This window comes from Thamnophis elegans, chromosome 9, assembly GCF_009769535.1.
Source record: "Thamnophis elegans isolate rThaEle1 chromosome 9, rThaEle1.pri, whole genome shotgun sequence".
NCBI lineage: Eukaryota > Metazoa > Chordata > Lepidosauria > Squamata > Colubridae > Thamnophis > Thamnophis elegans.
Window position 1 is genome coordinate 20,119,701 of NC_045549.1, and position 18,532 is coordinate 20,138,232.

General features: G+C 36.0%; 1 protein-coding gene across 1 annotated transcript in view; it reads right to left on the minus strand.

Annotated features, from left to right (window-relative positions):
• Positions 1-18,532, minus strand: part of STPG2 (sperm tail PG-rich repeat containing 2) — a 190,559-nt gene that overhangs the window by 119,800 nt on the left and 52,227 nt on the right. The window contains 6 exon segments of the mRNA XM_032224340.1: positions 1,045-1,103; positions 10,817-10,871; positions 10,874-10,892; positions 12,746-12,766; positions 12,768-12,823; positions 12,826-12,909. Of these exon segments, the coding sequence (XP_032080231.1) occupies positions 1,045-1,103; positions 10,817-10,871; positions 10,874-10,892; positions 12,746-12,766; positions 12,768-12,823; positions 12,826-12,909 (294 nt within the window).

Here is an 18,532-nt window from a genome sequence, read left to right on the forward strand (position 1 = left end):
TGATAACTGGTAGGAAAACTAACCAACAATCACCTTCCTTACTATCTAGCAGGGCAGGACTTGCTTTAATTTTTATCATTTATTTGCCTTAATAATTGCTTGGTGCATGTTTTTTCTCATAGGAATACAGATCTCCTGGGAGAGCGATTCCCCTATAAAACAGACTTCTGAATTGCATTTATAAAAGAACACAAGATTGATAACCCTATCTTAAATAACTGTGTGAAGCCTCCAAGGACAGCCCCATGAAGAATGCAGTGCAGTAATCTGCACATAAAATGATTAAGGTATTAGTGACCATAAACAAGGCCTAGCAATTCAGGAAGACATTAACTGATGCACAAGATGGAGCTCTGAGCTATGGTTATACTGCTCTTACGATAGGAGTTGTGAGTCAGATAACCCACAAATTGCAATGCAGCCTCTTTAGGAAGAAAGATGGAAAATCCCCACACCTAGGGTCCCACAGTCTACAGCCACTCATTGAGTCTGAACCCTTTGCCCATCTGGTCCTCTACCATCCAGACACTGAGAAAAACCTTGACAACATCATTTGGAAGACCCACGTCTGAGATGCACAGTTGAGTACTGTTAACATACTGATGATATCTACCCTTCCCTATGGATGATCTCACTAAGTAGTCTTATATAGGTGTACATAAAGAGGAGAACCCCAAACCTAGAGGTGCCCCTGCAATGCAAGGACATAAAGGGAAAATCTCTCCTCCCACCCCCATAAATATGACTGAAACTAGCCTTGGACAAAAGAGGACATCAATTCAGCACCATGCTATCTACTCCAAATCCCCAGGAACAGGCAGAAAGACACCAGGATGAGTGGCTTCTAGGTTGCTGAGAGTTCATCAGGAAGCTGAGGCAGAGAAAAGGAATATGTCCCATCTCCCAGCAGGTGGAACAAGTAGAGACACTTCCAAAGCAATCATCAGTACACTGTTCACAACAGGAAATAAACAGAAACATATCTCAACTCCAAATTATATCACCACTACCACACAAGACAAAACTCCCCACTGTGTATTGAACCTTCAATGATTTGGGAGAGGTCCATGATAGTAATGGTGGCCATGAACTCCTCAGCAACTCTGGACACAAAAACCAAAGACATTGGCCAAGAAACTCCTCAGCAAACAACTGAATCAAGCACTCAGGCAGGAATGCTACTGCACAGCAAGGAAACTGGCATAAAAGAAGTAATTCTATATGTTCACTGGATCCTGACCTTACAAATAAGATGTCACATTTGGGTATCTGCAGGACAGCATCCCTGAAAGCCATATAGTCTCATGGATAACACAATGCAAAGTAATTGCTATTGGTACAGTTAGATTTCTGTGGACAATACACTTGATTGCATATGAAAAACCATAGCCATAGCACTTCTTCTTTATATCTTTTCCTTCTAGTCTCTTCCTTACAAACATATTTAATTAAAATGAAGCAAAAGAAAATATAAAAATAAACATGGACAACTAAATAAATGTCAATTTATATATAAAATCACCTTATGAGTGTCATAAAATTTAATAAATAATAGTAATTACAGTAATGTAATAGAATATCATCATCATTGTCATCATCATCACCATCATCCTTTGGAACACAACATGCCAGATATCACAGTTGTAGAGGGCCGAAACGTACAATATATTGACATCGCGGTACCAGGAGATGCCAGGTCAAAGAAAAGAACTGGAAAAAAATCACAAAATATCACGACCTGGCCATCAAAACTACCCGATTATACCCATTGTCATCGGGGCACTTGCTACCATGTCCAAGAATTTTATAAGTTTTATTTGTTGATTTTATACATCAACAAATTGCAGTTTCCTGCAATAACACCAGTGGAACTGCAAAAAACTGTGCTACTCGGACATCATATATTTAAGAAGGTACTTTGGTTGATACCTAGAATACTGGCAGCAACCTGTATCAACCATTAACACCAGTCAGTGGTATTTATGATACATTTTTGAATGTTCAGTTGACTGAGTTTCATGTTTAATGAATAATAATAACAGTAATAACAGCATTTTATTTATGAATTATGGGCTGGAGAGGGAAAAGTTGGATGACAAGCATAAAGAAGATTCAGATTTTTTGTCATCTCATTTAACTGTAATTTATATATGCAAAAATATTGATTGAGCTTTATTATTTATTTTATATATCCCACTTTTTTTTTTATATAAATAACTCAAGGCAACAAATATACCTAATACTCCTTACTCCTCTTATTTTTTCCACAATAACAACCCTATAGGGGGGTTGAACTAAGTAGTGGTGGCTGACCCAAAGTCAATTAGATGGCTTTCATGCCTAAAGTGGGACAAGAACTCCTAATCTCTTAGTTCTAGCCTGGTGCTTTAACTGCTACACCAATTGACTCCCCTTTACATATACAAATCCACATTTAGTTCTGATAAACTGTGTACAAATTCCTTGGCTAATATTATATAATTAAATTTTACCCTCACAGAGACATTATCATGCAAATCATTATCATTCCACTGTTATTGTCTTTACACTCTTTTGTGCTAATAAAACATTGCATTCTAATACGTATTTTTTACTTAGATCATCCTTCATTTCCTCAACTTCTGGGCCAATAGTAAAATAAGTAGGAAGGTACTGTATTACTTAGTTCTCAGTACAAATATATTAAGCAGCTAGATGCTTTTAAAAATGCCCTTCTAGAAAATAATCCATTAATATCTCATTAATAGAAGCTGTTTCAATAATCATCCCATTTCTGCAGTCAATAAATCCATTACAATTACATACTACACAGCTACTCTCATATTTATAAGCAGACCTGCTTGGTCTGCTGAATACTTCAGAAATTTGACTTCATGTTTTTAAAAAGTAATGAATATCATTCATTAATTCCAAATGAATGCAGGATTTCTTTTCACATTAAAAAGCATCTTCAACATTTTATGAATCAAAGCAATCACAAGTCTTGCATTTAAATGTGTGTAAATGGCAATTAATAGCTGCCAACTGCTGAGTTTGAATTGATTAGTGTGTCTCATTTTGCAGCAGTCTCAAATTCATTTATAAGTGCATAAGTTCTACAAAAATAAATTGACTTTCTAAATAGCAAGATGCACAAAGCTTAAGCAGCTGGTTGCTAGAGGCACATGTCAATTCCTCAGTGTAAATGTTGCTGAATTTTTTGCATAAAGATCAAAATTGATGATTCCTGTTTTCATATTGACATTTAGATCAAAAGTTGAAACATTCTTAAGGGAACAACACATAAAACTCTTACACTTTTAGAAACAATTGAAAGTGAATTAAATTAAACTAAGTCATAAAAAGTGAACTACCTTCATCCAATCATTGTCTGTTATAGAAGTCATAGGTGAGTATACTGGAACTTTCTCTTTAGTGCTTTCTTTGATAGGCAAAGAATATATCAATTCAAGGCAATACATACAAGATAGCTAATTGATTGAAAGAGCAAAAACCGACAGTTTTTTAAGGTAAGAAGGATATTCCAAGAATAATAACTCCACGGGGTTTCACTTCATGCTTTGAAATAAAGTTGACAAAATATGTAAATTTATATATCTTTGAAAAATAACCAGAAGCATAAAGATAGCTAGAGATACAGAAATATATTTTCCTTCATTAGTACAGCAAATGTAGAAGCAGTACATATACTCTTTTTTAGAACATCTATTAGAATTAGAATTTTCTAAATCATATAGTTAAATTAAACTATAATTAAACATGTTAAATTATCATGTTTAGCTAAACTTTCAGCTCCTTGGTGCTTTCTAAGCTTAATTGTTTGCATTATCCAGCTAAATAACATCATCGGTACTATTGAATGTGGGATTTGCTCCTTGTTCATATACAGTACCTTGCCCTGTTAGGGTTAATGGGGCTGTGGTTTTCTCCTTGGTAGTTCCTTGATTAGGGTTCTTTTGGCTTAATTGTTTGTCTGGTGTTAATCCTGCTTGATGTTGGCTTCGGGAGGGATGCATTCTAATATTTTTGGTATTTTTTTTAGCTTTTTTAATCCTTTTTCAGTTATGTGTGTACTGATAGCTGATCTGTCTGAGTGCTAAACTTCCAGAATTTTGTAGTGTTTATAAATTTCGCTTGGTCTAAGGCACAGGTGTCAAACTCAGGGTGTCATATTGCCATCACGTGACATTTCACAACATTTTTCCCTTCGCTGAGCTGGGGGGGTGTGGCTTGCATGTGATGCATCCGGCCCGCGGCCACCAGTTTGACGCTCCTAGTTAAGGTGCTTTCCAGTTGAAACTGTGGTTGCATCTGTCCATGTGTTGTGAGTAGTTTTTATCTTCTGCTAGTTGATGCTCATGGATGAAGTCTGCTTGTTTCTGCTGACTGTCCTAGTTGAATTATCTTGAGTGTATCAGTATGCTATATGATCTGCTAGCTGATGGGATGAAGTCAACAGTATATTGGCTTGCAAGAGAATCTCTTAAATTAAAAATCCTAGCCTGCATAAAATGGTCTTTGGTTATTCTTGTGACAGGCACTGATTGGCACTGTCCTTAATAGTAGGAATGTTCTCTGTAACATAGATGTGATTAAGGTTGGTAATGGAGCAATCACCTTTTCTATCTTCCTAAAATTGTTAAGTGAAAGCCTTAATTGTCCAAAGATATAATAGTGACAATGACATTGTTTTATTGTTTTAAAAGGTTTCAATCATTCTATAGTTAAAACTGTAAGCAGCCCAGAGTCAGTTGGTTGACTTGGGTGGCTATAGAATGTATGTATGTATGTATGTATGTATGTATGTATGTATGTATGTATGTATGTATGTATAAATAATAAATAAATATAATAAGAAAAGTTTTAACTTTGACTATCAGGTAAGTAAGTAGATTAGAACTTGAATGAATGAATGAATGAATTCAGGAGAGGGATAGAAAAGAGATAAATTGTGTGATTGTGAAACTAAAGGAGGAAAGAAGGTATAAATCTAAATGAAGATAATTTATTCTTCTTATATGGTATCAATGAATATCTATTGTATGCATGTATGTAAGTTGAATTATGAATGAAAGGAATACAATATATTTATGACTGTTATTATTAAATTTATTTGCCACCTCTCACCATTGGGCTATGCACATATCATACCATTTATGTTGTTCTGGGTTATATGAAACAGGGAATCCATTGCTTGGTTAAAGTTGTATGTTATACTCCAGCGAATAGAGAAAATGGTAGAATGAAGACAGTTTGGCTGCATTCTAACTTAATGTGATCCAGAAGAAAACTGTATTGTACTAGTCAACATGAGTGGCTGAGAACAAGATGAGACAGAAACAGATATCAGAACATGTGAAACTGAATCAATCTTATGATTGTTGAATGGCTGCTTTGGTAGCGGCCAGGGGGAGGGAGTCAGTTACAAATACATAATTGAATAATCTCTTCCAGGCATGTCCATGGAAAAGGAATGAATTGAACAGCATTGATGATAAAAGGCTGAAAGGATTTATGAAGGATTTATGAGCTATGACAAATTCTAAACATAGGACAGACCATTTATTTGGTAGTACCAACCATGGATATTGGGGGGGAAATTGATATGGAAGAAAAACAAAGAAATGAATTGCAGCAAAATAGAATGATTACAAAAAATAATGAGTCTAGTCTAAAAAAGCAATAAAACCATAAATTTTCTAATTGCAACCAAATAGTATAGGAAAAAACAAATGAGGGTATGGAAGAAGTTCTTCAATCATTAGCAAAATATTTCTAATTCGAAATTAATATATGGAAGGCATACTGTAGGTAGTTGTGTTTAAAATAGTGAGGAATAGGAGTATGTTTCCACCCACTGTTATGTAAAACTCGAGCATGTCAGAATAAGTTACATGAAGCAGAAAAGATAATTTAAGAAGTAGGTATAGTAAAATGGAAAAATTGGGATCAAAAGTAAATGATTTTTAAATGGATGTGATTGGAATACAAAAATGAGTGGGAAAAATATGATGAGTGATTTGCTCAAACAGAAAGAATGAATAATTAATATGGTTGCAGATAAATCCCAAGCTGCTTAAATGTGACAATTAAAAGTCAGCCCAAAATTAATTAGCTCATTACAATATAAAAATAGTGTGCATTCGTTCATTATTTTATAAAACTTCAAAAGACATCCAAGCCTAGATTTGAAGAAAGAAGAGATACAGTTATGAGAGAGATTAATATTACTGAACAGTTCGCATCTATCAATAAATGTACTTATAACAACTACTTGCACTGATCTTCATATGTATATTTGCCTTTAGGGAAATACATTTTCTTGATGTACTGAGATTCAAAATCTTCAGAGGAAATTTGCAACTTATTATATTTTGTTTGATATAAATAAATCTTACTTCTATTAATTTACAGTATATATGTTACGAAAGGATTACAAATCAATATGTGAGTGATAAATGTTAGATTGTTTTCATCCACAACATCCAATTTTTACAAACATTGTTTTGTTAAACACCACTAGTGAATACAATTGGATTTAACAATCATATTTCATTATTTTAGCAGTTAACATTGTAAGCTATTGTGAAAGACCAAACGCCTAGATTTTTTATCATCAAGTCATTATTATATCTTAAATAAATAAAAGATATTCAATTAAGGATATCATTTGCAAAAATGCTAATTTTGGCATGTTTGGTCTTGGATCATAAATACATTTTAATTGATAAAAAGTTCTTGACCAGATTCAACTAACCTGTAAAGGTCTGAAGTGGTAAAACCACATTCTATGGATTAGGAAAACTACGGTTTTCATGAAAATTATAGAAACATTTTCTCAATAATTCTAGCTATCTAGATATATAAACTAACTACTGAAACCTACAACAAACCTTTTCATACAATCCCCACATTCACCAAAGGTGTGCAGAGATAACATTACTCTCATTAAAGTGTGTCTAAATGTTTTAATTAACTTATTATTAAGTTATCATGCTATCGTGCTTATTAAGAAATGGTGATACCGGGGAAAATGTTGTGCAGTGGAGTATTTAGTTAATGTGGAAGCTTCCTATATTGTACGAGATTTAAAAATGCATATAGATACTGTTTCATTCCCATGTGCTCAATATAAATTATTTTCTCATTTCCAATTGTGTGAATAGATGCTCAATCCATGACAATTGTGAATGGATGTGAATGGTAGAACATTCAGCAAGCTGCATATAATCTTTATTCAGGGAACAAAAGGGAGAAAATGTTGCAGGTAAAACAATAATCCCTGAGATATATGTTAATTCAAATTTGCTCTTGAATCCAAATATCAACCAATCTTCAACCATCCTGCTCCACAATTTTGATTTATTATAGAAATACTTTAGACATATTGAGAACAACCAATTCAGAAAAATATGCAAGACACGCAACCCTGGGGAAGGAGCAGAATCCCATTACGCTACCCACTAAAAGTAAGAAAATCATAGTTTTGTTTGCATTGGCAGAACTGATAAAACGTACAAAACAGATAAAAACTACCCTCATGGACAGTAAGGGTTTGTTGACTCATCAAAATAGGTACATGTAAATAATCGATAATGTACACAATTCCAATTAGGACATGGGGCTAAGGTAATTGTAAAATTAAAGGAATTGACTACAACAGTGGTTCTCAACCTATGGTCTGTGGAACCCTGGGGGGACTACAATGTCATCACAAGGCATCTGTGAAGGCTTGAAGAAATGTTATGATGTAAATCTTGAGCTAAGTCTTGGGGGACCATGGCCATGGTCCATGGCCACGGTCCATGGCCACAATCAGTATTTATGTGGTGAAGAAAAGGTTGAGAACTACTGGGCTACAACAGTCCTGTTCCTCACCTTGCCTTTATTAATAAGGTATTCTTGTATGATCTAAGGAGTCCTATGATCTTTTGTTATCAACAGCAGTATAGAGTTCTATTCTTTAGAGCATCACAGGAAAAAAGGCAATCCCGCCTCAAGCCATTTGCAAGAACATAGCTTCCCTCATCCAAATAGGGTGCTTAAACACTGTACTATGAATATTAATAATGTAAATACATCAAATTATAGATAAATAAATTTCCTGCCCTTATAATTACTCTTGGACTTGCACTCTATTCTGCCATCTTAAGAATTTTATGGCAATTTTCTGTAATTAATTTTGGGACAGCACATACAGCTTGCTTCTATTTTCATTACATTCAGGGTTTTTAATGGTTTTTATACATTAGGTTTTTTTTCAGAAAACCTTTAAATATTTTTTAATTAAACAACTATAAGGTCAGGTGCAACATTACTTTTTTGGCATGTTATTATATGAACCATCACATCAATGTTCATTATAGTCAATTAAAATATCATAAGTCATAACTTATCGCATGTGGCCAGATACATAATATTGTTAATTAATGTATGCAAGAATATTATTTTTCAACAATATGAGCTAAATGAAGTTTAAGCACATGGAAATTGGATTTAAGTGTATATGTTCTTTCCTCAATATGAAATACTGGCTCTACTGATTAAAATGATAGTATTTTAATATACTTTAATCTTTAGTACCTGAAAACCATGCCCAGAACTGTCTATGAAAATATTGTTAAGATTACTACTATAACTTATATTGTTTTAGTCTTCATTCTATTAATACATAATGTACATTGTTTTAACATATAAACAACTTAGAGAGCTTTAGTGAAAAAAAGAAAGAATGGGAAGGGGGGGGGAAGAAAACTAGTACTTAGTTTTCATTATAAATCCCCTTATTCATTTGTATATTATTTTTCCTTTTTAATGCTTATTTGAAAAAATTCTATCAAGAATAAAAATAAGATTTCTTCTATTAGATACAAAGTTCTAGTAGTTAGGCCAAGTACATTCATGATTATAATTTTAAATCAATCTTGAGTTTTTTTAAGATATAGATATAGTACATAGAGAGATGTAAATATAGATAGATATGGATATAGATATACAGTATATGTATATATCTTAAGAATTTGTTTTTCCAGTGCTTCAAAAAAAACAAAGCATAGTATTTGAAAGAAACATAAACATTTTGAAATCCATACATAGATTAATCATATGTAATTTTTGAGTATGAATCAGATACTAAGCACTGAAAAGAAAAGAATTTTTAATCTGTTGCTTTTGAAATAAAGAGACTGGGTTGTGTCCCATGATAAGAAAATGAAGGGTCTACACCACTATATAAGTCTACAAGGTTTTTTTTTTTTAGCAAAATGCAATCTGATAGCAGGATGGAAAGCCATTGGAAGGTCGGAAATTCTGCACTCCAGAAGTACTATATGGAATGGTGGACTACCTGTTATAAAAAGTAGCCGCTTTAGCAAAACCACTTATAAAGAAGCCCAACAATTATTATTCTTGTTGAATTAGCAATTTGTCAAAGATTCTGTAGGGGATGTAGTGAGAAAGGTGAATCCCCAGGAAGAGGGGGTGCATTCTAGAGAATAGGCACCTCAGCGCAGAAATTACGTGTGAGAGAAAGAAGGTAGAGACCAGCCCCTCCCTAATAGTATACACATTATATCTAGATGCAGATAATGAGTTTTAAGGTCTGTGCAATATTTTATCTATATGTATGAAACAATAAGAACTTAGCACTGAGAATTGCCATGTATCATTCTGACGGGGCCTAAGATTCATGTTTTATGCCTGACTTTTCAAATACACATTCTTAAAACTTGCAAGACACCAGCCAATATATATATAGATGAACAGCTGACAAATTTATCAGATGGGAATTATCAAGTTTGATTGTGTCCCTTAAGGAATGTAATGTATCCATCCTAGAACTCTATCTCCATAAATAAAGGATCCATTAGCATTTTTATTTTTGTTCCTATAATTATTTGACATTGTTCCTACACAAACATCTAGTCCTCGGCTTACAACCATTCATTTAGTGACTGTTCGAACTTGTAACAGCATTGAAAACATGACATATGACCATTTTTCACACTTATGACTTGTTGCAGCATCCTCATGATCACTGATCAAAATTCAGACACTTGGCAACTGGCATGTACTTATGAAAGTTGCAGTTTTCTGGGGTCATGTGATCATCTTTTGTGACCTTCTGACAAGCAAATCAATGGGGAAGCCAGATTCACTTAACAAATATGTTACTAACCTAACAACTGCACTGATTCAGTTAACAACTGTGGCAAGAAAGGTTGCAAAATCGTGTCCAATCACTTAATAACTATCTTGCTTGGCACTGGAAGTTTTGCACTCAACTGTGGTCGTAATTGAGGATTACCTATAATCAATTACATTTTATAATTCCATGTTTTGAATAAATACACAAGAGATAAATTGTTGCCTTTCAATCCAAGTTAGGATGAGGACTAAAATGTGAAGTGTAATTAACACCCTTCTTAAATAGTCCTCAATTAAACACCTGTCTCTCGATTATATACCATTGGGAAGGCAGATGTTTATCTAATTAACACTTCAGCTCTTAGCTGAAGAAATATGCTAGATGTGTATGTCACAATAATGTTACCTACTCAGTGTTTACCAGTTTCATAAAAATACATTATATTATAAACTATACTGGTATAGTTTAAATATGTTCACATTTCAATAGCATTTATCTTCATACTCTTATTAAGCATGGCAAAATTTCCCCAAAAATATTGACTTTAATGGAGTCATTCTGTTTGAAGTATATGACTTGCAAATTTACCTCTTACTCCATTTTTTTTGTATTTCCTGCACTATTCAGGAAAGAAATTCAGTCTGAAGGTAGCTTACCGAGATGGATTACTGGAATTCTCTCAATTGTTGATACAAAACAGACAATTCCTTTTTCTTCTTATGGATTCTTCCACAGCTTGTTTCATCTGAAATGTGAATATATAACAATACTTTGAAGTCCAGATGTGCCTTCATAATCCAGCCCAGTCTTTACTGTTTATCAAATAATTAGGTTTTATTGTAAATTTCACTTGTATGAGTATTGTACTGTTCAGTAAAATCTATAAAATCCCAATACAGATTAATTCCATAAAAACTAGCATATTGGTATATGAGAGGATTTAGAAAGAAACCTCTGATTGTTCCCTCCCATTTTTAGGACATGGGTTCCCCCTGTGATACATTCATTCATTCCCCTACCAATGTATGTAAGTTACTTCTGATTTAGTTACATTTGGCTAAATGAAAGGAAGGATTTCTACATAAAGCTAAAACTGCTTAGTATTCATAAGGCAATGTAAAGGCTTATGTATGTATGTATGTATGTATGTATGATGTGTGTGTGCGTGCGGTGCGTGTGTATATATATATATAAAGATATGCATATTATTTCTCATAATTATATGATATTCCTTATGTGATATTTTACCTGCTTGGAGAACATTATGTAACTTCTTCATCTGGATAATTTTGAAGGACAGGCTTATAATATTTTATGATCCTATTTTCATAGTACTTCCTACCCTCTGCTATCAAGAGACCCATTTACAAATTTATCATAATATAATCTTAGCTTGATTTCAGCTTGATTAGGATCTAAGGGCGGAAAGTATTTACATCTGAAATATTCCAAAGAAAATTGTCGCCTACATCTAATATATTTGGTAATATGTATTCATTTACCTCCTTCACATGATTATAATTCTATTAAATTAAGCTGTCAGGGAATGTTAATGGCCACCGAGGTAGTCATCCTAATTATGTTTGATAATATGAGAGTATGTGTGTGAAAGATAAGAGTTTCTATGCTAATTAAAAATATATCATTTAAGAAAGCAAACTATGCCACCCCCAACACATTTTTGAAGAGGGATGTGATTCTCAAGGATTAAAATGTTAGGAATTTTCAAATTATAGATATTGTTTCTATGTACAAAGAAATTGCGGGTTCCCTGCAGCATAAGGTTTTATGAACAATACCTTTACTCATTCTTAAAATATCACACAATTTTTTATTTACCATTTTATATATCTATATATGTATTAAACTTTCCTAACATCCCAGCTTCATGTAAAAGCTGCTCCAAAAGTTTAAGGTAAGCTACTCCACAATTCAGTGGGGATTTACATAGGTCTTTAGAAATCTGTGATGAGAGAAAGGAAGGGTAATGGGGACAGAGAAGGATAAGACTGAAAATTATTAGTTGAGAATAACATAAAACTAATTCCTAAATAGCAGTAGCATTTAGACTTATATACTGCCCCATAGTGCTTTATAGCAATCTCTGGGAGGTCTACTTTGTCAGCATATTGCCTCCAACAATCTGGTCCTCGCTTTACCACCTCAGAAAGATGAAAGGCTGAGTCAACCTTGGGGCAGTCAGGATAGAACTCAAAACTGAAGGCGGAGTTAGCAGCTTGCTATACTACATTCTAACCACTGTACCACCATTGCCAATGAAGGCAATGAGAGCAAAACAATAAATTACATCTGTTTACACAGGACTCAGAAGTACTAGTTATCACCCCATGTGTCTGCTTCTTTGCAGAGGAACATGAACAAAGCCATATTGGACCACATCACTGGCCTAATAATCCATAATTTTTATTAGAAATTACAAATAAGAAATCAATACTATCTGGCATTCAGATGTGAAATATTTTAAATGTAGGACTTTCCTATGGTTCTCGTAGTTAAATCGTAGTTGAGCTACCAATTCTTCATGAAGAGAAGTACTTTGCTCTAAGAGCAAAGATAGGTGGGCAAAAAAAATGTTACCTGATAATCAGCTGGTCCAGGTTGTAGCAAAAGCTTGCCTGTTAACTAAATATAACAATCGGGGAACTGTAGATCCAATGCTCCTTTCTTTTTTGTCTCTGCGAGAACATTTTTAAGATGGGGCGTTGCAATTCTGTAATTGAGGATATTATAAAATGCAGGACCTGTAACGTGCACAATGAAATTTGGTTACATTAAGCAAATTCACTTGAACCAAAATCATAAGCAAAATAATGTATACACATTTACCATATTTCTGAAACCTATAAATATAATTCAATTTCAGTCAAATAAGATTAATCAATTAGAATTAAGATTAAGGTAAAGGTTCCTCTCGCACATATGTGCTAGTCGTTCCGAATCTGGGGGTGGTGCTCATCTCCATTTCAAAGCTGAAGAGCCAGCACTGTCTGAAGACATCTCTGTGGTATGTGACCAGCTATGACTAAATGCCAAAGGCGGACGGAACACTGTTACCTTTCCACCAAAGGTGGTTCCTATTTTTCTACTTGCATTTTTACGTGCTTTCAAACTGCTAGGTTGGCAGAAGCTGGGACAAGTAATGGGAGCTCATTCCATTATGCGGTGCAATGGATTTGTTATCTGCTGAACTGCTGACCTTTCTGATCAATAAGCTCGTATTTAAGATACTGAGCCACTGCATTCCTAGAATTAAGATTAGCTAGTTGTGAATCAGAATACAATGATAGGAGCTGAGAAATGAGCTGCAGCCTTAGGTATTTATTTCACTTAAAACTATTTAAATGGCCACTCAGTCTTCTCCAGCACCAGAGTTTCAGTTTTACAGTAATTTAAATTACAATTTGAAGCTATTTTAGTATATGCCACCTATTTCAAATTACAATAATGCTCATTTGAATATCGATAGGAACCCATTCTATATAGATTGCTTGGAACCACAGATCCTATCAGTAAAGAACTTATATCAACTTCAGTATTAAAAGTGAACCTACTATCAAAAAGACTATCAAATATTAATTCTAGGCACCATATAAACTGGAAAAAAAATAGATTAGATTACTTTCTCATCTTATGCTTTACTACTATGGCAGAGGAAAAGCTACACTGTCACCAAAACAGCTGAAGCTTAACAGATTTGGATCTGATAAAGCATGCTTGAGAAGCCATCTGCAGAGACCTTGAACACCATCTTGACTTCAACAGATGAAAAGAAAACTATAAATCAAAATCTAAAAATACTGATTGCAGAAAACTCTGTAACTACTTGAAACCTGTGATACACAACTTCATCGGGCAGGAAATTCCTTATTTAAGTTCCTCCAAAGTTACAATAAATGTGTTCAACATTTTATGTTAAAGATAAATGACAAACCTCTTGTGGGTTAAGAGGACATAAGCAAAGATATGTCCTCAGGGACACAGAAGGAGAGCAGCAAGAGAAAGAATGTAGAAAGGACAATATATCAGAAGTCATTGTTAAGATAAATAAATGAAGGAAGGTCATTCTGTCCTTTAATGATAAATTTCATTTACTTTTGCTTGCAGGACAACATTTCTACAATGAAGACTTAATTCAAAAAATAGAATCTGATAGAATTTGGTCACCCTCAAAAACAGTGGAAGGAATGCTTATTCGTAGCATAATATTTCCCAATATCTACAGCTAGCCTATTCAGTAGTTGATTACTATACAAGCCTCACTCATTGCTTTGTTTTATTTTGTTTTTTTTAAAAAGACAAGCACTCTTGAGAATAACTTTAATAGATACTATTTGTCTCAGGAGTGAGTGTCCTAGTGCTGATGCCTTACAGTCTTAGGATAACTAGCATGATCTGCAACACAAGGATAATAGCTCTTTTGGGCTGTCAATAAAGGTGACCTGTCAAAGATGAAAGAGTATGGAGATGTGACATTGACAGTTGCAGCAACTATGTAAATAAAGTCACATATTTTCAGATAGCCTAGAATATTTCCACGCTTGGCTAATAATAAGTTATTTACTTTTAAAATTCTGGGACCAAAAGCCTATGCACTTACATTTAAAAGCTCATCTTTTATCTACTCCTTAGAATTTAGTGATATGCAATCCTGCGGGTGGGTTAATGGCCTAGGACACACACACACACACACCGGGGCCTTTTTAACCTTTCAACCTTTCCATTGTTAATTTTAAGTTGATTTTACTTATATTTTAATTCTGTTTTAATTCTGCTTTTTATTTGTGATCCAACCAGAATCACTTATGTGAGATAGGCAACATAGAAGATAGATATAGATAGATAGATAGATGGATGGATGGATGGATGGAGGGATGGATAGATAGATAGATAGATAGATAGATAGATAGATAGATAGATAGATGATAGATAGATAGATAGATAGATAGATAGATAGATAGATAGATAGATAGAGATAGATAGATAGGGCATTCCAATATCCTTTTTAACGTGGCACGACAAAACCGCGCTCGTCAAATAGCGGTGATTAAACCACGTCGCTAAAGCCCGCGATGTCATCACCGCGCGTCATCACCACCGCGACAACAGCGCGGCGACAGAAGGGTGCTTTAAAGCCAATTTTAAAGCACCGTTCTTTGCCTCTCTACGCCCAGCAGCAGCAGCCCACGGGAAGGGTCCAGCTCAGCCGCGGGGGGCAGCAGGAAGCCCGCGGGGGGCCCCGAGCGGGGCCGGCAGCAGCAGGCGGGGCACGGGCTCCGCCGACGCCGCTCACCCTGCCTCTTCCTCCGGGGGAGGCACCGGCAGCGGAGTAGGACGCTGTGAGTCTATCCAACATTTGTGGTGTAGTTTCCTAAGTGTTACTAGTGGAAGAGAGCGGCCTGCCTCTGCCGCGCGTCGCCGCCCCGCTTGCGAGCCCCTAGGTTTAGGGTTAGGTTTAGGGTTAGGTTTAGGGTTAGGTTTAGGGTTAGGTTTAGGGTTAGGTTTAGGGTTAGGTTTAGGGTTAGGTTTAGGGTTAGGTTTAGGGTTAGGTTTAGGGTTAGGTTTAGGGTTAGGTTAGGGTTAGGTTTAGGGTTAGGTTTAGGGTTAGGTTTAGGGTTAGGTTTAGGGTTAGGTTTAGGGTAGGTTTAGGGTTAGGTTTAGGGTTAGGTTTAGGGTTAGGTTTAGGGTTAGGTTTAGGGTTAGGTTTAGGGTTAGGTTTAGGGTTAGGTTTAGGGTTAGGTTTAGGTTAGGGTTAGGGTTAGGTTTAGGGTTAGGTTTAGGGTTAGGTTTAGGGTTAGGTTTAGGGTTAGGTTTAGGGTTAGGTTTAGGGTTAGGTTTAGGGTTAGGTTTAGGGTTAGGTTTAGGGTTAGGTTAGGGTTAGGTTTAGGGTTAGGTTTAGGGTTAGGTTTAGGGTTAGGTTTAGGGTTAGGTTTAGGGTTAGGTTTAGGTTAGGGTTAGGTTTAGGGTTAGGTTTAGGGTAGGCGCGGATTTGCCCTCTGCGATTATGTCATCGCGGTAGGGTCGTATTTTTCTTAGCGCTTCAGACGGCGCAGATTTGCCTCCGCACTTATGTCGGCGTGGATAAGGGTTTCGCGGTTTGTGGTGGAACACTTTTTAATAACTTTTCTGTTGCTTTTGCAATGTTTGGTTATCTAAGACAGTTAGTTGAAATTGATTGCAAGTTGATTCTCAATTTCTCTCACAAGGAGATATTCAGAATAATTTGATTCAGAGAGCATTAAAGAATTTTATGGTATCATTTCTAGAGATATAAAAAGAGAACACGGCTGAAACAGGCAGACTCCCATAGCAAAGAATACAACCTCCAATTTGCTCTTAATTCCCAAAGGGAAAATGCACCAGTGGTTGCATCCGTTTCACCATGTGTTACAAAAACTAAAATGTGGAGAGAAGCAGATGGAAGTTAATGACTAAAATCTGACCCTTGAGGAGTAGCAAGCTAAAGAGGTAAGAAATTCAATTCTGAAATCAGAAAAGGACTGAATGTCAAAAAAGTCATGTTTGACCTAGCAGCCTAATGTAGTAGCATATTAGAGCCATGAAGTGTTAGGAAGGAAGGAAGGAAGGAAGGAAGGAAGGAAGAAGGAAGGAGGAAGGAAGGAAGGAAGGAAGGAAGGAAGGAAGGAAGGAGGAAGGAAGGAAGGAAGGAAAGCTATTATTTACTAACTATTATTCAGGTGATTATATAAATAATGCCCCAAAGCCAATGCAAAAAAATATTAAATCAATATAGGGTTATCAAATCAGTCAACTGCACAAAGTGTTCCCAAAGGCAAAGTAGCATTATAACATAAATATAATCTGTAAAGGACCATGTTCCTTTTGATCCCTTTGTAATATCAGCATGAAGAAAAATTGGTTAATTAAAGTATGCAAGTATGTTGTTACTTCTTTAACTATTATTCTATAAATGGAAGCAAATCTAGATTTGGAAGTTTGGATTACTGAAGACGCATGGGACTTCATTGTCTAAAATTATAGTGAACACAACATTATTGTGTTGTGGCTGTTAAACTGAGCTGTTAATTTGATATTTGTCATCTTTTTCTATCCTGAAGGCATAAGGCTAGGTTGCACGTCTATAACTGAAAAGATTCACCTTATGAGATCTATTTATCATATTTCTTACTGAATGGATCGTATGTATGGATTTTATACTACCATATTTTTCGGACTATAAGATGCACTGGTGTATAAGACACACCAAGATTTCCAAGAGGTAAGTGTTCTGACCCCCCCCCCCTTCTTCGCTCGTTCAAAGACGACCGGCAGACAGACTTAAAAGGAAAGAACTTTATCTGCCTCGGCTCCGCTGGCTGCGAGCCCAAAAATAAACATAAATAAAGTCTCTGGCAAGAAGATAACAGAATGCAAAAACAAAGATCTCTTACGGCCAAACCAGGTGTACAGAAAGAAAGCAAATCACTTCTCCAAGTGCCTTTCACAAACAAACCACGACCGATGAATGATGAACCATGAACGAACGACGAACATTGACTTCTGCAACCAGGGCGTGGCACCATCAGTCCTTTTATCTCCCGAAGACCACACTAACGAGCCCCAGCTGCATTGTTATTCCTGCATCCCGACTCAACTCACAGCAAACTTCTGCTGAGTCACAACAGGTAAGTAAGAAAAAAAAAGTGTTTGCCTTCCCTCAGCCCCCAGCAGCACACTGTAGGCTTCAGCAGGGCTGGGATAAGACAAAAACGCCATTTTTGCAAAAATGAGAGGAAAACAGGCCATTTTTTGCAAAAAACAGAGGCATTTTGCCTTACCCCAGCCCAAGCCTGCAGAGTGCTGCTGGGGGCTGAGGGAAGGCAAAAACTCCTCCATTTTTGTGAAAAATTGCCCTTTTTTGCAAAATGGGGGGGCGGGACTTCGGGAGGCCAAAAATTGGCTGTATTCAGTGTATATGACGCACCAGCATTTCCACACTCTTTTAAGGGCGGGGGGAAGGTGTGTCTTATACTCTGAAAAATATGTATTCATTTTAAAAGAAAATTTGGATAACTGATATTTTACCAGTGTCAAAGCAAACTTAAATTTATGGACCAACAGAGATAGTTCAAAACCTGAATACTTTATAACAGTGATCCCCAACCCCCGGTCCGCAGACGGTGCCGGGCCGTGGAGTACCTGGCACCGGGCCGCGCAGCGGCCGGGGGCCATGATCGCTGCAGCGGCCGGGGGCCATGATCGCTGCAGCGGCCGGGGGCCATGCTCGCTGCAGCGGCCGGGGGCCATGATTGCTGCAGCGGCCGGAGCCATGATCGCTGCAGCGGCCGGGGGCCATAGTTTTCTTCTGTATGCAAATTAGGGCTAACTGGCACAAGGGGTGTTACT